The following is a 21,100-nucleotide window of genomic DNA, read 5'->3' on the forward strand; positions in this document are numbered from 1 at the left end:
GGATCTGATACTTGGTGGACAACTTTCTTCATTTTGTCTATCTCCTAATCCATAGCCTCTTCCATAGATTTCACTGTCTAGGAAGGAGAAGATGAAACCTGGACCATCTGCTTTCCTCTTTAGAAATCTCTCTAATCCATCATCTTGCAATTGAAAAGTAGATTCTGTTTGACCCGGTTCTTTTCTGAAACACTGGTGCCAATCTTGTTCTTGGCATAGATCCTACATTCTCAGAAACACATTGAGATGCATAGTTGTACCTTTAGCTTCATATATAATTAATGGAATAAATATTTTATCCCATCCAAAGAAAACATTTCAAGAGTACAGTTGTTAAAATTCAGGAAGTAATTAATCAATCAGAAACAAGTAAAAGATTTGTTTGGGGCAGACAGCAGGAAGACCTACACCTGAACACCCGGCTCGCATTGTGGCCCGAGCCTCCCCACAACACGGGGCTGGATTCCAAGGTTCAGATCCTCAGAGACATAACCAACAGTTGTGTTGCCCTTTGTGAAGGAGTCTTGGAATTCACACGAAATGTCTTTCAACATATTCTGTTCATTAGGAGCCAGTCACTAATGTTGACCCATATTCTAGTGGTTTTATGCAATGAATATTTCAAAATTTACGGACACATTTAAAAACCACCTTGATCTGTCCACTGGCCACAATTCTTTACATTCCCCCCACATGGAAAATACACTCATCCCTACACAATACTCGCCACAAGTCTCAATTTAATGGCATCAGGCTCAGGTTCGAATCTAAGATTTTACCATCTTAGTCTGGTGCAAATGGGGATGAAGGGCCTGGGTTTTGGTTTCTAGGATAAAGCCCCTTGAGGACAATTCCTTTCAATATGAAAACATGAGAAAGGAAGAGACAAGTTATCTACCACCCACACACCCAACATTCTGCTCGACTGCTGAAGTTTCCCCTGCAGAAATAGAAAGTGGAAGGCACGTTAGTACATAGCAATTCTGAAATACAGCCTGATGTGTGCTGTCCGTTCTTTGATTAGGACTTAGTCCTAATCATGCCAATGCTTCTCCATGGCCCTTTGCTGTCCCCTGTGAGCTCTTTGTTCTGTCCTTTTCATAAGAAATGACCTGTGCTTGCAGCTCTTCCCTCAGCGTCATTCCTCCACCCAAATGTCTAAGACCCACAGGCCTCCTCTATTTTTCACTCTCTTGGTTTTTATTAGTCCAAGGTAACAAGGTGGTTTTTTGCTACTTGATTATCCTAAAAACTTGGAGTTGCGTGAGAGTTTATTGGGGTTCGTGCCATTAGAAAAGCCACCGTCATACATCGTTTTGAGATAAGCTCTTGGGCTTCCTGTAGCTGTTGTAGGACCATGCCTTTAAAATTCTTTTCCTCTGAAAAGCCTTCCAGGAATTTAAGGCCCCACCTTCACTCTTTGGAAGTCTTGAGGAAGGCTTTACAGTCTTGTCCTCATCCGTAGATCATGTCTTCCTGGGAGCACAGCGAATTTGATCTTCACTCAGAAGCCATTTCTTCATTTTAGCATGATTTGACAACAGGGCATGTGGGAGAGGCTGTAAATGGGAAACACATTTGAACACAATAAGTCCTGGTTCCTTTACAGTTCACAGTCTTTCGTTAGCTCATGTATCTCATGGGTTTTACTTGGTTACTTCACAGCAAGAGTCCCCTTTTATCCGGATTTCAGACTCATTTTCTTCACTAGCTGAGAAGTCTTTGTGGCCAGCCTCTTTAGGGGCCCGCAAGCCCCCAATAACCGTCTCTTGGATGCTCTTGTGGGTGTCGTTCTCATTCTTCTCCACATCCTTTCGGGTTCCACCTACCTCCTGGTGGAAAGGCACTCCTACAGGTTTTAGATTGCTTTTCTTTGTGGCCTCACACCATTTTGAATATCAGTATCAATGCCAGTTGTTCATTGCTGCTCAAGAAACCAACTCAAAAGCTAGTGGCTCAAAACAGCATCTGTTTTGTTCACCAGTAATGCAGTTGAGTGAAGCTCAGTGAGACTAGCTCATTTCTGTTCCACTTGGCATCAGCTGCGTTGCCATGAAGCTGCGAATGAGAATCATCTAAAGGCTGTTACACACACGTGTAGCAGTTGAAGCGGGGTTTTGGCCGGGACGCCCACTGGGGCCGTCTCAGCGCGAGCATCTGTAGGAGGCCTCACTGTGTGTCCTGGGCTTCTTCATCTGCACAACATGGTGGCTGGGTTCTCAGGGTGAGCTTCCCGAGAGAAAGTCAGATGGAAGCTGTATCACATTTTCTGCCGCAGGCATAGCATTCTCACAGCAGTTCTGCCCTATTCCATGCACTAGAATCCAGTTACATCCTAAGGCCAGCACATATTAAAAGGGAGGGAATTTCATGGAGAAATGTCAAGAATTTGTAGCCATGTTTTAAAAACACTACATCCATCCACTCACCTCATCTTACCAAATAAGCATTGTATCTACAGGAAAGTAGTTCTACCCAACTCAGTATCACTGAAATTCCAGCAGATTTGTTGTTATTATTGCTGTTTAGGATGTTCTTGTATATTGTGGAAAGAGAGGATTACAAGATAGCATTATCGAATTAAGACACTTTTTTGTTGTTGAAAAAATGTAGCGATCATCTCACTAAACATTCACAGTGTGAGATGTGATTTCTCCTTAACCTTGGGAATCATTTCTTCTTGAAAGCAATTCAAATTACCATGAAACATTTGTAGCTGACGGAGGCCTAACTATCTCAAGATGAGTTACTCGTAACTCCCTACAACTTCGTAAGAAATTACGGAGAGTTAAAATGGGGAACAGGTGAGAGACTATCAACTCAGAGGTGACTTACAGTCATTTTATAGAAGAAAAACATGAACCAATCATTCAGGAAATCGTAGTAAATCAAGTACAGATGTTGTGTGGCAAAGTCGATGACAATAAAGGATACATTTTTGAGTCTCCTGGTGCTTTTCTCTTTGTTCTTCATTCTGAGTAATTCAAGTTTCCACATTCTAAGACTCTACTACAGTATGGATGACATTTTATGGCAACTGAGTTTATTTCACAAGTTGATACTGGTTTGGGGTTAGACTATTCTCAGTCAACTTCCTTCGTAACCAAATCATACTATCTTACTCATTCAGAATGATGCTCTCAAAGCAAAACTGGAAACTGCATCTTCAGAATGTCTCCATCTGTGGGGTGGCCAGTTGGCTCCATGGTTAGAGAATCGTGCTGGTTCCAATCCTTGGTAACCAAGGTCGCTGGTTCGATTCCCACATGGACCAGTTAGCTACACCCTCCACAACTAGGTTGAAAACAATGGCTGGAGCTTGGAGCTGAGCCCCCAGTGGGCGGCCGGCCGTTGGTTCAGTGGTTAGAGCGCAGTGCTCATAACGCCAAGGTTGCCGGTTCGATTCCCGCATGGGTCAGTGAGCTGTACCCTCCATAACTAGTAGATTGAAGAGAACAATTTGACTTGGAGCTGAGCTGCGCATCCCACAACTAGATTGGAAACTGTTACTTGACAGGGAGCTGATGGGTCCTGGAAAAAACAGTGTTCCCCAGTTATAAAAAAAAAATTTGTTTTAAAAAGTTTTTTTATAAAAAGGTATCTATAGCTTATTGAAGAAAATCAATCTTAAACAAGAGTTATTATCTATGAAAGGAGTACAAAAGTCATGTGAAAAAGTGAGAATAAAAAGAGTGGAGATAAAAATTATTAAACCTCAAAATTCATATAGTCACGAATGTGGTAAAAAAGAGTGAAGCAGAACACAGTAAATTCTGGGATATTGAAGACTGAGCAAGACAGGATGTAGTAGAAAAAGTTTTTAAATCTATTTTTACAGGTTAATTCATTGATTTTTAACACGCCTTAATTCATTTTGCTGCAAATTACGTTTTCGATATGCATAGTGTATGTGATTCTTCAACTCCCCTTAACGGCAGTTGTTTTTATTTTATTTTTTTTAGATTTCTGGAACTAAGGTGGTATTTGCTTCTCCTTCTTAATATTTCAGTTCCCATCATTATTGTCACTCAGTTGATCTTTGAGATTTGTTCTTTCTGAAAAATCATTTGATTTTTAAGACCAATTGATATAAAACGAGACTATTAGGAAATAAAGAAAATAAAATGCACCATATTCTTAGATTATTAAGTCATATTGTTCAATTTTTAAAATTGATTCTCTTATTGGAATAGTTAGATGAGATGATTCAAAATATTTTCATGATTCAGATCTATTTCATTCCGTATTGATGGTAAATATTTTAAACTTCAGCTTTTTTTTTCATTTAAATTGCCCTCCAAATCATTGACTTAAAACTAAAGAATACAAATAGACTGTAATTATTCAGTTTATATTTAATTTTAAAACGTATCCTTTCTGTTGGCTTTAGGAACAAGCAGCATCTCAAAAAAACGTACACCCGTTAAATGACCATGATGGCGCTTCCGTAAGTGACATGGACATACTCAGAATTAAATATCTGGTATCTGAACTCTCCAAAGTGAAAACTTCTCATGAAATAGAATTGGAAGAATATGAACACCTCTACCTAGAGGCATTAAAACTTATCACATCATTGGAAAACAAACTAAACAAGTAAGTCCAAATAAAGTCAGAGAAAATCAATCGAGCTCATTAATTTGCCTCTGAAGTATAATTTTTATCCAGGCATATTCCCGAGATTGATAGTAAATGAAAGCTTACTAAATAGTATAATTTTGGAAAATGATGTTAGTGAATAAATTACTTTTAAAATGTTAGTTAGTTCAGGACATTTGCATCTCTCCCCATTTTTGGTTTTACATGATTGTATTTTTCCTTCTCGCGGTTTTCATAGAGTTAATCTGATCTACCAGTCTTTAAGCAAAGTGTTTTTGAAACTTTATGATTTAGACAACGCTATTTTTTATAAAATTTCTTGTCAGAATTCCCCTAAATAGTTTTTAATGAGGTAACTATTTATTATAAGATAACAACTTAAACCCAAAGGGTTAAGTACTCTGCATATTCTGGCACTTGGTACATGTACTGTCTCCATTGTGCTCTGTGTTATTATCTCTAGAGGTCGCTTTCAGACAAGCTCTTCTTTCTAGTCTTTCTGATGTCCACAAAGGCATATATGTGAAATATAGCAGAGGGTTAACAACGTAGGGGTGAGGGTAGTATAACCCAAGAAGTGGCTAAAAAGATAAGGTGGTGAGCCTGAGGGGGTGTGTGGAAGACAGAAAGCGCAGAGCCCACGCCCAGCGCCTTGGTCACAGTGTTATATTATAAGCTACATGCCTGCGGAGCGGTTTCATTCAGTAGGATCACCAACCAGGCTCCCTCCTTCTCCCCCAGAGGCTGTTGTTCTACATGACACCTCAGTCCCAAATGGTTAATTTCCTCAGGGTAATGAGGGCGTTACCCAAGGGCGGTGACAGCAAAGGCTTGAAAATATCTTGGTGGGATTTTTAAAAAATTCTAAACTCGTTTGCTATGTATGTCTCATGGCAATCCTCAAGAATCTTATTGGTTCAGCCATTGCAGAAGGCAGCAAGTATTATCTGTGAAGCCGTGGATGTCACTGATAGCCCGTTTCCTCCCCTCCCTACTTTGAATTTCTTCTTAGTCTGGTGTCCCCATAGAAACATATGTGCTTGTTTAGGATAATTTGAAACCTATCCTTGTGCATGGTAGGTCTGCCCTGACGAATTTTCAATGTTAAAATGCTGTTTAATGGGAAATTTCTTTTACTATTTATTATGGCAACTTGAAAAAAATGCAAGTCATTCAGGAAAAATAACATTCAAAGCTTTGTGTCTTACAATCTTCACAGTGCTAATGAAAGACTGGCAGAGGCTAGAACCCATCTTCGCGCAAAGGAACAGCCGAAGGAGTTTCTCAGCACTGCTCTTAGGAGGGGAGTCCTTGAGCCACCATGTGTTGGAAGTTTGAATACTGAGTTACTCCTCAGTGGAAATCCTGCTCCAAGAGAAAATTTGGTGATTGCTAAGTCAACCGCACGGGCTTCAAATGACATCATGGGGTATTACTGTCCCAAGGTTCGTTATATTAGCTTCTTTCCCTTGCATTTCAGATTTCTTTCTTTTTTATTTATTTGATATAATATTGTTTTGTTTTGTCTTATATATTCATTGGGGTGATATTGGTTAGTGAAATCATATGGGTTTCAAGTGTACATTTCCATAATACATCATGTATATATTTCACTGTGTGTTCACCATCCCGAGTCAGTTCTCCTTCCATCGCCATGTATTTGACCCCCTTTTCCCTCTTCTACCTCTCTCTCTCCCCCCTCACCCTCTAAGTGTTGTCTGTGTCTATGAGTTTTTGTTTCTTTGTTTGTCGTTGATGAAATTTTGAGTTGTTTCATTGACTAATGCACACGAAGTAAAAGGCATAATATGTGTGCTAATATGCATAGAAAGGAGATAGAAATTTTACAATCTTTTTTTTAAGTCCCTAGAGCTCTCATGTGTTAAGAGTTATTTATTATTATTTAATAAATGTAACTAAAGTGATACATTTAAAATGCTTGAAAATTTGCCTTTAAATTTTATTACAGATGTTAAATATCATTGCCTAATAACCAATGGTATGCTTTGAGATGCTTTGGCTTCTTAATTGGTTTTAGTTGGAGATGATTCATAAAAATTTTAAAGTTTTGTGCATCCCAGTTTTTCTTCCCCTAAGCGTAAGTGAATGATGGCCGGCCAAACACCTAACCACAAATGGATGTTTATTATTAAATGAAACAGATATAATCCTTTTTATTAATTCGGCAAACTTATAATACTGAAAAAAGATTAGTCTCTGTTTTTATGGTTAAAGTTATCTTCTAACAAGAGAGTATATCCTTAATTTTTATTTTATTCGTAGCACTACCTATTTCAGTGTTTTAAAATGAGTTGCTTCACAGTTGTACATATTCTAAATAGGGACATTAAGCAAATAATTGAATTTTTAAAATGAAGTTCACTTATGTCTATATGTCTTGACAGCATTTGGGTAATTGATGAGTAAGGTGGCAGTGCTAGGGAGACTTTAAATCACAACTCGTCTTCTTCGTGTGACGTGGTTGTTAAAAATACTCATTCTTGAGTTCTTGACCAGCAGGAGTTCTGTTCGGTTCTGTGTCATAGTTTCCATCTCTTTGATAAAGTTCTCCTCCGGGTCATTAATTTTACTCCTGAACTCATTGAACTGCCTGTGAGTGTTGTTATATCTCAGTGACATTCTTCATGCTGTTACTTTGTTTTGTTTTACCCTCCAAAATGTTTATTACATTTAAGCAACGTGGAGAATACAGGAAGGAAAGCACAAATCATCTGCTCGGAACAATTGGTCTAATTTATATGCAGCATACAATATAGAAAATCAGTTTAAAACGGTTAGTGGAGGTCAAATTGAGGAGGGCTTTAAGTGAGTTTGATTTTTTTCCTCTAGGCAGCAGTAGGCATAAAAAGGATAACGAAATAATAATTCTTTCATGGGGGAGTTTATAATATGTGGCAGAGAGTCTGTTATCTCCTTTGTATTTGAAAAATTAAGTGAAGTATAATGTATGTCGTTAGTTTCAGGTGAACAAGCTTTTCCTGGTTCGTGCTAATCTTTGGCCCTAGAAGTAAATACTGTATGTCTTTTGACTATTGACATATAGTATTTTATATAATATAGTATATAATATACTCAGCTTCTTGCTGGGGCTACAGCTGAAAATAGCTCAGCCCTGTTTCTCTTTGGCATGACTCGACTGTGTTGAACTGGGTTATTTTAAGCTGATGGCCAGATTGCTGATTGACAGGTGTTATATATGTGCCTGAAAGTCATCAAGAAGTGCTATTTTTTTTTTGTTTGTTTGTTTTACTGTGCAGAAACTAGTTCTGGGTGTCTTCTTTTTTTTCAGTGAATGAGTATTATTATTTTTAACTCTTTTTTATTATTAGTTTCAGGTGTACAAAACAATGTAATAGTTACACATTTATAATTTGTATGCCTCACATAATGATGACCCCTCTCCCCTCATCAACGACCCCTCTGACATCACATACAGCCATTACATTTCCACTGCCTCTATCCCTCAGGCTGTACTCTACTTCTTGTAAAAATATATATACATACATGTATATGTGTGTGTGTGTATAACAATTGTAGTTAACATTAACATTCATTATTGTTCAGCTTCAGCTTCCGGTGTACAGTGCAGTTGTCAGGCATCTACATCATCTCTGAGGTGCTCTCCCTAATGAGACAAGTGTAATCAGATACCCTACAAAATTTTTACATTATTGATTACATTCACCAAATTGACTTTCGTATCGCCATAGCAATCTTGGGGTTATCGATTGTGCTTTGTAATCCCCTCACCTTCCCCCTTATCCCCACCCCGCTCCCATCTAGCAACCTTCAGTTTTTTCTCTGTGTCTCTGAGACTGTTTCTGATTAGTTCACTCATTTATTGTTTTCTTTAGATTCCACATATAAGTGAGATCATAAGGTATTGTCTTTCTCTGTCTGACTTATTTCACTTAACGTAATGTTCTCTAGGTCCATCCATATTGTTGCAAATGGTAAGATTTCCTTCTTCTTTATGGCTGCGTAATACTCCATTGTATAAATGTACCACAGTTTCTTAATCCAGTCCTCTACCGATGGGCATTTTGATTGTTTCCATGTCTTGGCTATTGTGTATAGAGCTGCAATAAACATAGGGGTGCATACATTTTTTTGAATTAGAGTTTTGGATTTCTCCGGATCCATGCCTAGGAGTGGAATTGCTGGGTCATAAGGTAGTTCCAGTGTCAGATTTTTGAGATACCTGCATACTGTTTTCCATAGTGGCTGCACCAATCTGCAGTCCCACCAACAGTGCAGTAGCGTTCCCTTTTCTCCACATCCGCGCCAGCATTTGTTGTTTGTTGATTTATTGATAATAGCCATTTTGACTGGAGTGAGGTGGTATCTCATTGTGGTTTTTATTTGCATTTCTCTGATGGTTAGTGAGGTTGAGCATTTCTTCATATGTCTGTTTGCCATCTGTATGTCCTCTTTAGAAAAATGTCTCTTCATGTCCTCTGCCCATTTTTTAATTGGGTTGATTGTTTTTCGGAGCTGAGTTGAGTGAGTTTTTTAATAAAGTTTGGATATGTCAATGGCAGATATCTTCTCCCATTCAGTAGGACCCTTTTTTGTTGTAATGATGGTTTCCTTTACTGTGAAAAAAATGTTTAGTTTGATGTAATCCCATATGTTTATTTTTTCTGTTGCTTCCCTTGCCCAAGGGGATGTATCAGTAAAAATCTTACTCCGGGTAATATATGTAAAGTTGCTTCCTATATTGTCTTCTAGGAGTTTTATGGTATCAGATGTTACATTTAAGTTTTTGACCCATTTTCAATTTATTCTTGTATATGGTGTAAGGAGGTGGTCCAGCTTCATCTTTTTGCATGTGTCTGTCCAGGTTTCCCAGCACCATTTATTGAAAAGACTGTCCTTACCTCACCGTAAATTCTTGCTTCCATTGTCGTAGATTAAATGGCCATATAGGCGTGGATTTATTTTTGTTCCGCTTGTGTGTTCACTGTTAACTTGTCTTCTGAGTCGCTGATTCGATTCTCTGACTCATCTAACCCACTGGTAATTCCTTCAAGCGTGTGCTTTATTTCACTTGTTGTATTCTTTAGTTCTAACTGGTTGTTCATTATGATTTCTCTATCCTTCTTTATGTCGTCACTAAGCTCTTTAAACATTCTTATCCTCAGTGTTCTGAACTCTGTCTCTGATAGGTTGGTTAACTTCTATTTCATTTGGTTCCAATTCTGGAGGTTTCTTCTGTTCTTTTATTTGGGACATGTTTCTTTGTTTCCCCATTCTGGTTGACTCTCCGTGTTTGCTTCGATGTATTAGGTAGATCCCCTAGGATGCTCGGTCTTTGCTGGGTTATCTTATGTAGTGTGTGTCCTTTATATCTGACTTGCACCACTTCCCTATTCTCCTGTGCGTGTGCTCCAAAGGTGACCCTGGTGTTGTGTATATTGTGCTGTGTAAAGTTGAACTTCCATTGCTTTTGGCTGGTCAGTAGGTGGGGTTGATCCTAGGCTGCCTAGTTGTGAGACTTAGCTCTGCCCTCGGTGGATGATCTGCTGCGTGAGGGTGGACCACTCCGATTAGACTTGGCCTCTATGGGCTCTTGTGCCTGTAGAGAATTCCCTCTGGGTGTGTCACTTGTAGGTCAAACCCAATAATACTCTGGTTGGGTCTGGAGTTGGTGTCAGGAGGTGTCGAATCTTGTGACTCTTGGGCTGGGCCCTGGTGTAGGGCAATTTCAGAACAAAGCCAATCACCAAGCACAACAGCAACAACAAAGTCAAAACCAAATACACTCACGTGTGAAAACAACCAGTAACCCACACTCAACACAGGCAAAAATATCAAAGATACAAAAACAAAACAAAACAAAAAACGCAGCGCCAGTCTTGGCTTAAGCCCACCAAGTAATCTCCAGGCCGTCCTCTGCTGTACCAGAGAGTCCTCTGTGTATTGTTCAGGCAGAGCCGGTCACCTGGTGCCCAGAGTGACCCTGGGACGGCAGATGTAGATGAGTGGGGCTATCGGGTGTGGATGGTAGTTTCTACAAAGTCAGTGCAGTTTCTGCTCTTGCCTGCACATATGCGCACTGAGAGTAACACAACCAGCCCTGTGCCCAGGTCTCCTGAGTCTTAGGTCACTCCTTCCGTGTGTGTGTGCGTGCGTGCATGTGTGCGTGTGTGGTGGGAGATTTCTGAGCTGCTGAAAGCCCAGAGCTGCGACTGCTGCCTACTGCTAACCCCTGGGCATGTCTCCACAGTTGTAATTGCCCTGCCCTGGGCAGGTCAGAGAAGGTGGGGACTGGGGATGGAGGAGTCTTCTCTCTCTCAGCCCAGCAGTGTCACACACTTCCCAGCTTCTTCCCTGGGTCGCAGTAGCTACAAACCGGGTCCTCCCAGATCCTGAGCACTATGGGTCCTCTGTAATCTGACACTACTCCTCAGATCAGGGGCCAGCGTGAGTCTCTGGAAGGGTGGGGGTAGGATTGGGAGAGTCGGGGGAGGGGCCCAGGTATGGTGCTTACTTCCTTTGTCCCACCTAGGGCCCAGCTGGAGGTCTCAGTGAGGTGACTGCCTCAAACTCTGGATATGCTGCTCTCTGAGCAGGGAGATGAGCTGTGGGACACAGGGAAAGAGCCCACCTCCTGGCTCCTGTGGTCTCTGTTCTGTCCTGGCACCACCTGCATCTCCGCAGCCATGGATGCGGGCCACGTCTCCCTTCCCACTTCCCCTGCTCGCCCAGTTTGCCCACCTTCAAGTCATCCTCCTACAAGTCTCTTAGCTGCCCTGTGTGATGAGCAGAGAGCATGACTGCTGTTTTGAAATCTCGGTCACAGAGATCACAATCTTCCGTAACTTTGACTTGGTTTCTGGAGAAGTGTCATCTTCTCTCAGTGTTAACCATGTCACATTGCTTCTTCATGCTGCTGAGTGGCTTGTTCCTCTACAGGCCCATTTGAAGTAGTGAATACTTTCTTATGTAGGTACATTTCGATTTGAACAATTAAACAGGTATATAATTAGGGGTCTTTCTTTTGTTTTTAGTAGATGGTACAAGAGTATAGTTTCTGTTTTCTCCCACAGGTGCTCCTTGAGTATGGGAGGTCCAGGGGCGGGGGCTTAGCTGTGGGGGTGGGAGTCCAAGCCTGGGTGACCAGGGAGATGGGTGTTGCAACTGTATCCAGGTCTCCAGGGTCTCTGGTCACCACCACCACGCAGGTGGGGGAAGTGGGTGGTTGAGGGGAGCGTGTTCTTGAGCCCGCTGCGCTGCTACCTGGTTCCCTATGTCTACTGGTAGCACTGTGTGTGGTCGTGAGACTGGAGAATTGTTTCTGCTGCTGCTACTGGTCCCTGGTGGTGCCAGCACTGCTGCATCTGGAGAGGGGTGGGGGGATGCTGCTGCTGCCCCGCTTAGCCTCCCCTGGGCAGTGATGTGGGAGCTGCACCCCGTCCCCTCCACCGCCACTGCCTTTGCTGGGGCTTCAGGCTCAGCCTTGTCCCCCTGGAACTGCAGCTGTGGGCTGTCCCTGTGCTTTCCTCCATCCTGCCTCCCTTTCACATCCAGTGCACCCTCCTTCCCTTTTACAGATGCGTGGTCTTTTAAGGAATCGTAGTGTGTTGAGCAGAAGATCCTTTCTTGGGCTATAGATGCCCGATGAGTTGTAGATATCGTGGAGATAGAAAGGGGTTGTCTCTCTTGACATGATGTTTACATCATTCCAAAGAATATCCATTTTGATCAATGCAGGGTGGTTTGTGGTTTTGATGGTGTTTTGTGGCGTCCTTTTTTTTTTTTTTTAGTTTTATTTTATTTTTACATCCCTCACAACGTGAACCCCCCTCCCCCCATCCACCACCACCCCGACCTCACACCGAGCCATCACATTATACACATAAAATTATAGTTGGCATTCATTAATGTCCAGTCTCTGGTGTACAATGCCATGACCAAGCATCCACCGCATCCCTGAGGTGGTCTCCCAAACAGGACACATGTCCATCGGACACCCAACAAAATCCCCAAACACTATTGAGTAAGTTCCCCAAAGTAATTCTCAAAAGACCCTGAGGCCATCCTGTGGTCACCAACCGCCCCCCAATCCCTTCACCCTTCCCCCCATCTCCAACCCCCTCCCCCCCACCCATCTAACAACTGTGGCCTTCTTAATGCAGAGAAACATAGCACAGGCCTGTGCTAAATGGGGCTCCAACCTTGTGTTTTCATTTAGCTTCCCCTTAATAAATCATAGGAGAACAAAGCCAAGGATTTTCGGACAGCCCTTCGGCTAAATGGAGTCCAAGTCCTTCAAAGTGGTGAACCTGGAGGAAGGACTGGGTACAAAAAGAAAGTGAATGGCCAACCCTTCTGTAAATTCTTAAGCATGATGCACAATTAAAATGTTCTCAGTGGTTTCACCACAGAAATCAGAAGATGAAAGAGTGTAAAGGCAGAAGCAATGAGAGAGAATATGCTTGTGGACATTTTTCCTTTAATTATTTTTTGGTAGGAAAGAGGTGTTTAGTTTTCAGTATTTCCTCATAAATTGGAAAATTGTTTATGTTAAAGTCAATGCCCTCATTCCAAGGCCAACGTTGTTCCCTTGTGAGGCGTTGGGTTGCCCAATCATGCAAGGCTGAATAAGAGATGGAAAAGCCCCACTCTGTCAAGATCCAGAGATAAGTGTCCCAAATCACTAGGGAACACTGGAAAGACTTATGATGTAATTGTGATGATGTGAGGTTGGACACAAGTGCACTAGATGGTAAAGAGAAATCTGTTTTGTGTTTCCAATTTCGCTATACTTAACCCCCACCATGAATAATACCTGTGTTGGTTTATATTGTTCAGCCAAATTTGATTCTGAGGAAAAGACAAGTCATTTTAAGGAAGAATTTCCTCAACTTGAGTTTGCTTTCTTTAACTCATGATTTTCTCCTTCAAGTTCCCTTTTCTGTGTTTAGAAATGTTTATGCTTTATAAATTGAGTGTGTTTGACTACTGTTAATAGGACTTGTGATATTAATCTGTCTTTATTTTTAATAATGACTTTAAAGATAATACTTGAGTTAGAAAGCTACTATTTTGTTTCTCATGCTTTAACATTATTGAGCTACATGACAAAGTTTTGCATATTCATTTTCTTTTGAGTTGTACTCAGAAATTGATGGAATTTTCCGGAATATGAGGTAGTAGCTGGCATAGCAGGCTAGCCTCAATAGGGAGACTTATCCCATTCCTGGCCCGCAGCTCCTTGGTTTGGTGACCTCAGGTGACCTATATAATCTCTGTGAGTCTTGGTTGCCTCTTATGCAAAATTAGGGACTTTCACTAAATCAGTGACTTTCAGACCTGAAAAATATTCTTTTTATCAAAGAATAGTACCGTTCTTTGAGAAAATTTTTTTTGTTTAATGACTCTGTTTACCCAAAAATAAGACCTAGCCGGACAATCAGCTCTAATGTGTCTTTTGGAACAAAAATCAATGTAAGATCCGGTCACGTCACGTCACATCATATCATATATCATACGCGGTCTTATATCATAGTAAAATAAGACCGGGTCTTAATTAATTTTTGTTCCAAAATGCATTAGAGCTGATTGTCTAGCTAGGTCTTATTTTCGGGGAAACACGGTATATAAAAACAGAGACCAAGGGTGGCCAGTTGCCTCAGTTGGTTAGAGTGCAAGTTCTTAACAACAAGGTTGTGGGTTCGATTCCCACATGAGCCAGTGAACTGCGCCCTCCACCGCTAGATTGAAAACAATGGCTTGAACTTGGAGATGAACCATGGTGGGCAGCCGGTTGGCCCAGTGGTTGGAGCACTGTGCTCATAACACCAAGGTTGACAGTTCGATTCCCACATAGGCCCGTGAGAAGCAATGGGTTGAGCTTGGAATTGGGCTGCTGGTGGGGAGCCTGTTGGCTCAGTGGTTGGAGCGAGGTGCCCATAACACCAAGGTAACCGGTTCAAGTCCCACATTGGCCAGTGAGATGCACCATCCACAACTAGATTGAAAAAAAGAACAATTTGACATCCGGGAAAAGCAAACTGTTCCTCAGTAGTCCCCAATTAACACAAAACAAACCAAAGCAGAGACGTGTAGAGCTACCTAGCTAAAGGAGGGATGCAGACTCCTAAGCTGTGCTATCCCGTGGGTGTCCCCAGTGGAACCTGAGCTTTCTCCGAGACGTAGTCTAGTGAGAACTGCCAGTAATGAGAAAATCCTTCTAGTTGAAATCCTTTGAATTAAAGTTTGCTGATACATTTTTTTGTGTATAATTTTCTCACCTTTCTATATATTTGATAAATGGAAAAGTATAATAAGACTGCAGATATGTTGTCCTTATTAATGTTGGACTTCAAGCTACTTCCACCATCTGAACACACTCCTCACCTAGAAATAAACATACCGTGTTTCCCCGAAAATAAGACATAGCTGGACCATCATCTCTAATGTGTCTTTTGGAGCAAAAATTAGTATAAGACCTGGTCTGATATTATTTTATATTACATAAGACCCATTCTTATATTATGTTAAAATAAGACCGGGTCTTATATTAATTTTTGCTCCAAAAGTCGCATTAGAGCTGATGGTCCAGCTACATCTTATTTTCAGGGAAACACGACAGAAAGTGCTGAAGTAAATATTTAAGAAAAGAGCTGTTTTGGGGGAAAATAATAATAACGCTACATTGGTAGTTCCTTAATTCAAGTCGTGTAAAAATGTGATTTACATTTTATATTGTTGATTAACAATAACTTAAAACTGTTTCATGAAAGTCTTCTCCCTTCCTATGGTATTTAGTTATTGATTTTACACGGCCTGTCTGGTGATGTTGTTGTCACATTATTCACATTATAAGCCCTTTCTATCAAGCCATTCACAAAAAAAAGTGTTATGCAAATATTGGAAAACAAATTTGTCTTCCCCTGTCGGTGCCTGCCGATGAGAAGAACAGTCCCTGAAGTGGGGAGTGAGGATTGAGAAAAAATAGAAGAGAGACAAAGATGGGATCGGGAGGGCAGGCAATTCTAAGTAGACTGCCGCAGTTCTAAGTAGAATGCCTCAGATCTAAGTAGAATGCCTCAGCCCAAGTTTATTTTTGCAGCTTATATACTCTGGGCATCAAAAAGTAACAGAACTGTCTGCAATCTAGTAGTTACAATAAAGGTAATACACAAGGGCCTGTTTTTTGGCCAGCTCCACACTTCCTGACCTTGTCTAGTTCTGTGTTCTCAGAGTAGGAACTTCTGCCTTGCTGGGAGCACAGACCACTCAAGGAAGTCAAAGGTTCAACATTTCACAAAACAACACCTGCTAGCACTTTAGCACGGTTTCCCACATTCCCCCTAAATTTGTACAAGGATTGGCTGTCACATTGTTGTCACCATAGTGTCTATTAGTTTCTGGATATTATTTTAAGCACTACTTTGGACATTTTGTGAGAGGATAGCTTTCAGAAGAAAGGTTTCAGTAAGACCACTCTAGACTGGGACACTTGTAATATAGTTTGAAATACTCCCACACATTTCATAATTAAATAGACTATAACTACAGCTATTTTAGTGTTTCAAAAATTGGACCTGATTTCTAAGGAACAAAGTCACATTTAAAAATTATATATTATTTTTTGTTTCTAACTCTACAAAGTCATAAATGAGAAAGTAAATTTGAAAACTGGCTCTAGGTCATACTTTATTCAAGCAGCTTTTCGGAAATCTTTCTGTGCATACGAATACGGTAATGTTTCAGTCATAGACTGCAAAATCGTTTTGGTTATTGTTTCTGTCAGTAGAATTTTCACATGACGGCACAGTACCACTTTCATCATTTTATGTCTTTAAGGTTCTATGCTGAAAAATGAATAGCCTAGAATACACCTTGAGATTACTTTTCTAGAAGTGCAAGAATGGAAAGCTCATTTTAAGGAAAAGTCCATTAAAGTAAAAACAAAGAACAAGAAACATTTATAAAGGACAATTTTTCTAAAAATTGCAAAGTAATGCATTCAGTGTAAAATATGACTTGACTTGTTTAAACTTCATTGTACCAATCAAATCAAACGTCACTCTTTTGAAATTATGTATCTTAGGTAGACCAATATCAATTGCACTGTTGGTCAGATTAATCTAAATAGCATCTCATATAGATGGTCTCTATTATGTACAATCAAAATAAGCAGTAATTTATGTTATTCATTTTTAAACTTTTTTGTATTTATATAAATCATACGTTAAGTCTATTCTCTAAAGGCATTATTTAAAGAGCACATTTCATAAGATATATCATTTCTACAATAAAGTCTCTTGTTTACCTTAAATACTATAATAAGATTTGATTTATTTCAGTCGCTGCTGGAGTACCAGGAAAAAAAAACTAAAGAACTATACAAAGACGGTATGTTGCCAAAATGTATTAATTCAAGTTAGATATCATTGATTTCTGGAATAAAATGTAAATATTAAATGGCATCCCTTTCCATGTTCTGATAATAGATACTACATTAAATATTTTCTTGGCCTTAGCAAATAAAAAAGGTGAAAGCATAAACATTCATAGTGAAGACAAGGTCATATGAGTAATATCTCAAGAGTCTATGTATCTCTTTTTATTTATGGCCTGTCCCCTTCCTTTCTTCTGCCATCCCTATGGAACTTTCCACGTGCACGTTGAAAACGGGGCTTCATCAACTTTTATGTTTTTGCCAGTGATATGAGGCCCAATAACAAGACTTATCTAGTGATACTTAAGCAATTACTGTTCATATATGGTGTTTCCCCGAAAATAAGACCTAACCGGAAAATAATACCTAATGTGTCTTTGGGAGCAAAAATGAATATAAGTCCCGGTCTTATTTTTGGGGAAATACGGTACCTCCTAGAAGGGCCAAGCTACCATATTTCCCCGAAAATAAGACCAGGTCTTATATTAATTATAGCTCCAAAAGACGCATTAGGGCTTAATTTCTGGTTAGTCTTATTTTTGGAGGAAACACTGTAGCTGTCACCTGATGGGTGACATTTAAATCTCCAGTCATTTACTTTGTCATTAGTTTACCATGTACCCTCAGGAGAAACTCCACATTGCTTTGCATGGAATGAAAACACCCAAATCAATGTAGTTCTCACCAAACATCTCAGCCTATATCTTGCTACCAACCCTCGTTTGCCCCTTTGCTCTAGCATTTAGCTAAACCAGACTACTTCTCGTTCCGTAGTGTTCTCCCCCACACTAGTCTTCGCATCTGCGTCTTCCCTCTCTCTGGCATCCTCTGTCCTTGTCCTTCAGGCATCAACATCCATGTCACCTCCACCAGAGAGCAGACAATCAACACTGGGATGTCCCTTTTGTGGGTCCCACTCGCGTCCTGTTGTGCATTTGTATGGTATAGGGGCCTCTGAATGGAAATTGCCTGTTCATCTGTTCCTTCAGCTTATAGTAGATGATGGGTCAGGGCTGGACCGTGTCATCTTCGTCTTGTAACTTCAGTGCTTGTCGTACGACCTTGTTTATAAATGAATGAAGGATGAGACAACCAGAAGCTCTGATACTTGGCCACAATAGCAGTCAAGTCAGTGTGCAGCCGTGGGCAAACTGTATTGAATATGATCTCCTGTTGTGAGCTGTGGCCTCATCTAGAGGTTTTCTCATTCTTCTTAACACTTATACTTAGTTGTATTTTAAAGAACATAATTCTGTCTTTTTCTTTCCAGCTCCTGCTGAATATGAATCTAAATTCAATCGAAAAGTTCCTCTATCACCTATTGATAATCTACTTGAGAATATAAAACTAGAAATCGTCTACGATTTGAAAAAAAAGTATAAGCTCTAAAATATAAATAGTACAAGTGTATTTACTGGGCTGTTTAAACAACATGTTAATTGTATCCCAAAATATATGGCATGTGAAATCCTTATTACAGGAAAATATTTTTGTATCATATGTTGTGGGGACAGAGCCTGTGGGGACAAAACCCCAAAAAACAGTTTCCAGGCTCTCGGCCTCACATAGAAAGGTGCTGGCTCGGGTAGTAAATGGCCATAAACTGTGATCAGATGCCAGCAGCTGTGGCTAGTTGGCCGTCAGCTGTAACCCGTAAGCCATTGGCCACTAATATAACGGCTGTGGCTATGCTAGCAAAAAGGAATGAGGGCTAGCAAGAAGATGGTGGCTGGCAAGCGCGGACTGCTGTTAGGCAGATTATGTAGATCCTACTTCCTGTGTCTCCAGCCCAGCCGCCAGCGAGAATATATTGGTTTGACTCCCCTATCTATGGCTCCGTGGGTGTTCCTTTTTGGCCTTACCGTGTCCTGCGTTCTTGGGCGGGGAGCGGTAGCTGAGACCCTGCACGACAAATGGCGCAGTGAGCAGGGTCCCCTGCGTGACACATGGCGTAGTCGGCAGGATACGGTGCTGGCCAAAGCTCTCCGAAGGGCAGTGGAGCAGTTTGTGCGTATGAAAGCTCAGTCTGAGGAAGACCAGGAGGAGCAGCTGCCAGAGAGCTCGATTTCCGTGGAGCGGTGGGAAGATGTGGATGGTTCCCCAACCAGCAGAGGCCGGAGAAAGTGGAGAAAGCGAAGGTTGTTGTGGCCCTGTGGGCTGGGAACTGCTTGCTGACGCAGCCTGGATGCGGGACTTGTCCCAGGAGGAAACGCTTGCTGAGTCCTCATTGTGAGATGAGGGTGAAGTCAAGGTCATCCCTCACCCCCAGGACAGCCCTGGCGAATGACTATGGACTATGAGGAATTGCCTTCTATCCCTAATTTAATGGACGCTTGACTGTTTGGGAACATACCATCATGTAGTGGGACTGGCGGATGTTTGCTTTTGTGTCTTGACTGGCCACCATTGATAATATGTAAGCACCTTGATGTGAGCCACTGTTGTTCCAGCACAGTACCCCGAGAGGCCCAGAGAGAGAGTGGCAGTGCCCTGAGAGCCCTGGCTGTGTCCAGGAAGTCTGGCTGTGCCCAGAGAGAGTGGCGGTGCCCTGAGGCCCTGGCTGTGTCCAGGAAGTCTGGCTGTGTCCAGGAAGTCTGGCTGTGTCCAGAGAGAGTGGCAGTGCCCTGTGAGCCCTGGCTGTGTCCAGGAAGTCTGGCTGTGCCCAGAGAGAGTGGCAGTGCCCTGAGAGGCCCTGGCTGTGTCCAGGAAGTCTGGCTGTGCCCAGAGAGAGTGGCAGTGCCCTGAGAAAAGCTGGCTGTGCCCGGGGAAACAGGTGGTACCCTAAGAAGCCCAGGATGTCTGGCTGTGCCCAGAAGTACTGGGGTGGTGCCCTGAGAAACCCTGGCTGTGCCCGGGGAGACTGGTGGTACCTTAAGAAGCCCAGGAAGTCTGGCTGTGCCCAGAAGTACTGGTGGTGCCCTGAGAAACCCTGGCTGTGCTCAGAGAGCCTGGCTGTGTCCAGGATATTGCATTCACCTCCAGGCTCCTCGCACAGGGACCCTCGCGGAAGACACTTGTCGCGTAGATTGTGAGGCGAGAACCTGTAGGGGTGGAGTGTGGGGACAAAACCCCAAAAAACAGTTTCCAGGCTCTCGGCCTCACATAGAAAGGTGCTGGCTCGGGTAGTAAATGGCCATAAACTGTGATCAGATGCCAGCAGCTGTGGCTAGTTGGCCGTCAGCTGTAACCTGTAAGCCATTGGCCACTAATACAACGGCTGTGGCTATGCTAGCAAAAAGGAATGGGGGCTAGCAAGAAGATGGTGGCTGGCAAGCGCGGACTGCTGTTAGGCAGATTATGTAGATCCTACTTCCTGTGTCTCCAGCCCAGCCGCCAGCGAGAATATATTGGTTTGACTCCCCTATCTATGGCTCCGTGGGTGTTCCTTTTTGGCCTTACCATGTCCTGCGTTCTTGGGCGGGGAGTGGGAGCTGAGACCCAGCACGACAAATGGCGCAGCGAGCAGGGTACCCCGCACGACAGAGCCCCAGAGAGCAGTTTCCAGGCTCTCGGCCTCACGTGGAGGGGTGCTGGCTCAGGTAGTAGATGGCCATCAACTGTGGTTGGATGGCCGTCAGCTGTGGCTAGTTGGCCGTCAGCTGTAACCAGTGAGCCACTGGCCACTAATATAACTGCTGTGGCTACACTAACTGTCGGTGCCTGCCGACGAGACGAACAGTCCCTGAAGTGGGGAGTGAGGATTGAGAAAAAAGAAGAGAGACAAAGATGGGATCAGGAGGGCAGGCAATTCTAAGTAGACTGCCGCAGTTCTAAGTAGAATGCCTCAGCCCAAGTTTATTTTTGCAGCTTATATACTCTGGGCATCAAAAAGTAACAGAACTGTCTGCGATCTAGTAGTTACAATAAAGGTAATACACAAGGGCCTGTTTTTTGGCCAGCTCCACACTTCCTGACCTAGTCTGGTTCTGTGTTCTCAGAGTAGCAAGTTTTGCCTTGCTGGGAGCACAAACCACTCAAGGAAGTCAAAGGTTCAACATTTCACAAAACAACACCTGCTAGCACTTCAGCATGGTTTCCCACAGGTCCCCCTTTTTTATATAAAAT

At 42.0% G+C, this 21,100-nt stretch overlaps 1 protein-coding gene across 2 annotated transcripts in view; it reads left to right on the plus strand.

Moving 5' to 3' along the window:
• The window catches only part of LOC308495605 (ankyrin repeat domain-containing protein 26-like), a 37,694-nt gene extending 17,296 nt beyond the window's left edge, over positions 1 to 20,398 (plus strand). The window contains exons 3-6 of one of the 2 annotated variants that reach the window (XM_081080573.1): positions 4,391 to 4,596; positions 5,819 to 6,044; positions 16,941 to 16,989; positions 18,306 to 20,398. In XM_081080573.1, the coding sequence (XP_080936699.1) occupies positions 4,391 to 4,596; positions 5,819 to 6,044; positions 16,941 to 16,989; positions 18,306 to 18,424 (600 nt within the window). In that variant the 3' untranslated portion in view covers positions 18,425 to 20,398. The remainder of the gene's footprint in view (positions 1 to 4,390; positions 4,597 to 5,818; positions 6,045 to 16,940; positions 16,990 to 18,305) is intronic. The other variant, XM_081080574.1, reaches the window with a different exon arrangement.
• Positions 20,399 to 21,100: the final 702 nt, after the last annotated feature.

The sequence above is a fragment of the Rhinolophus hipposideros genome, assembly GCF_964194185.1.
Source record: "Rhinolophus hipposideros genome assembly, contig: HAP1_SCAFFOLD_260, whole genome shotgun sequence".
NCBI classification, from domain to species: Eukaryota; Metazoa; Chordata; class Mammalia; order Chiroptera; family Rhinolophidae; genus Rhinolophus; species Rhinolophus hipposideros.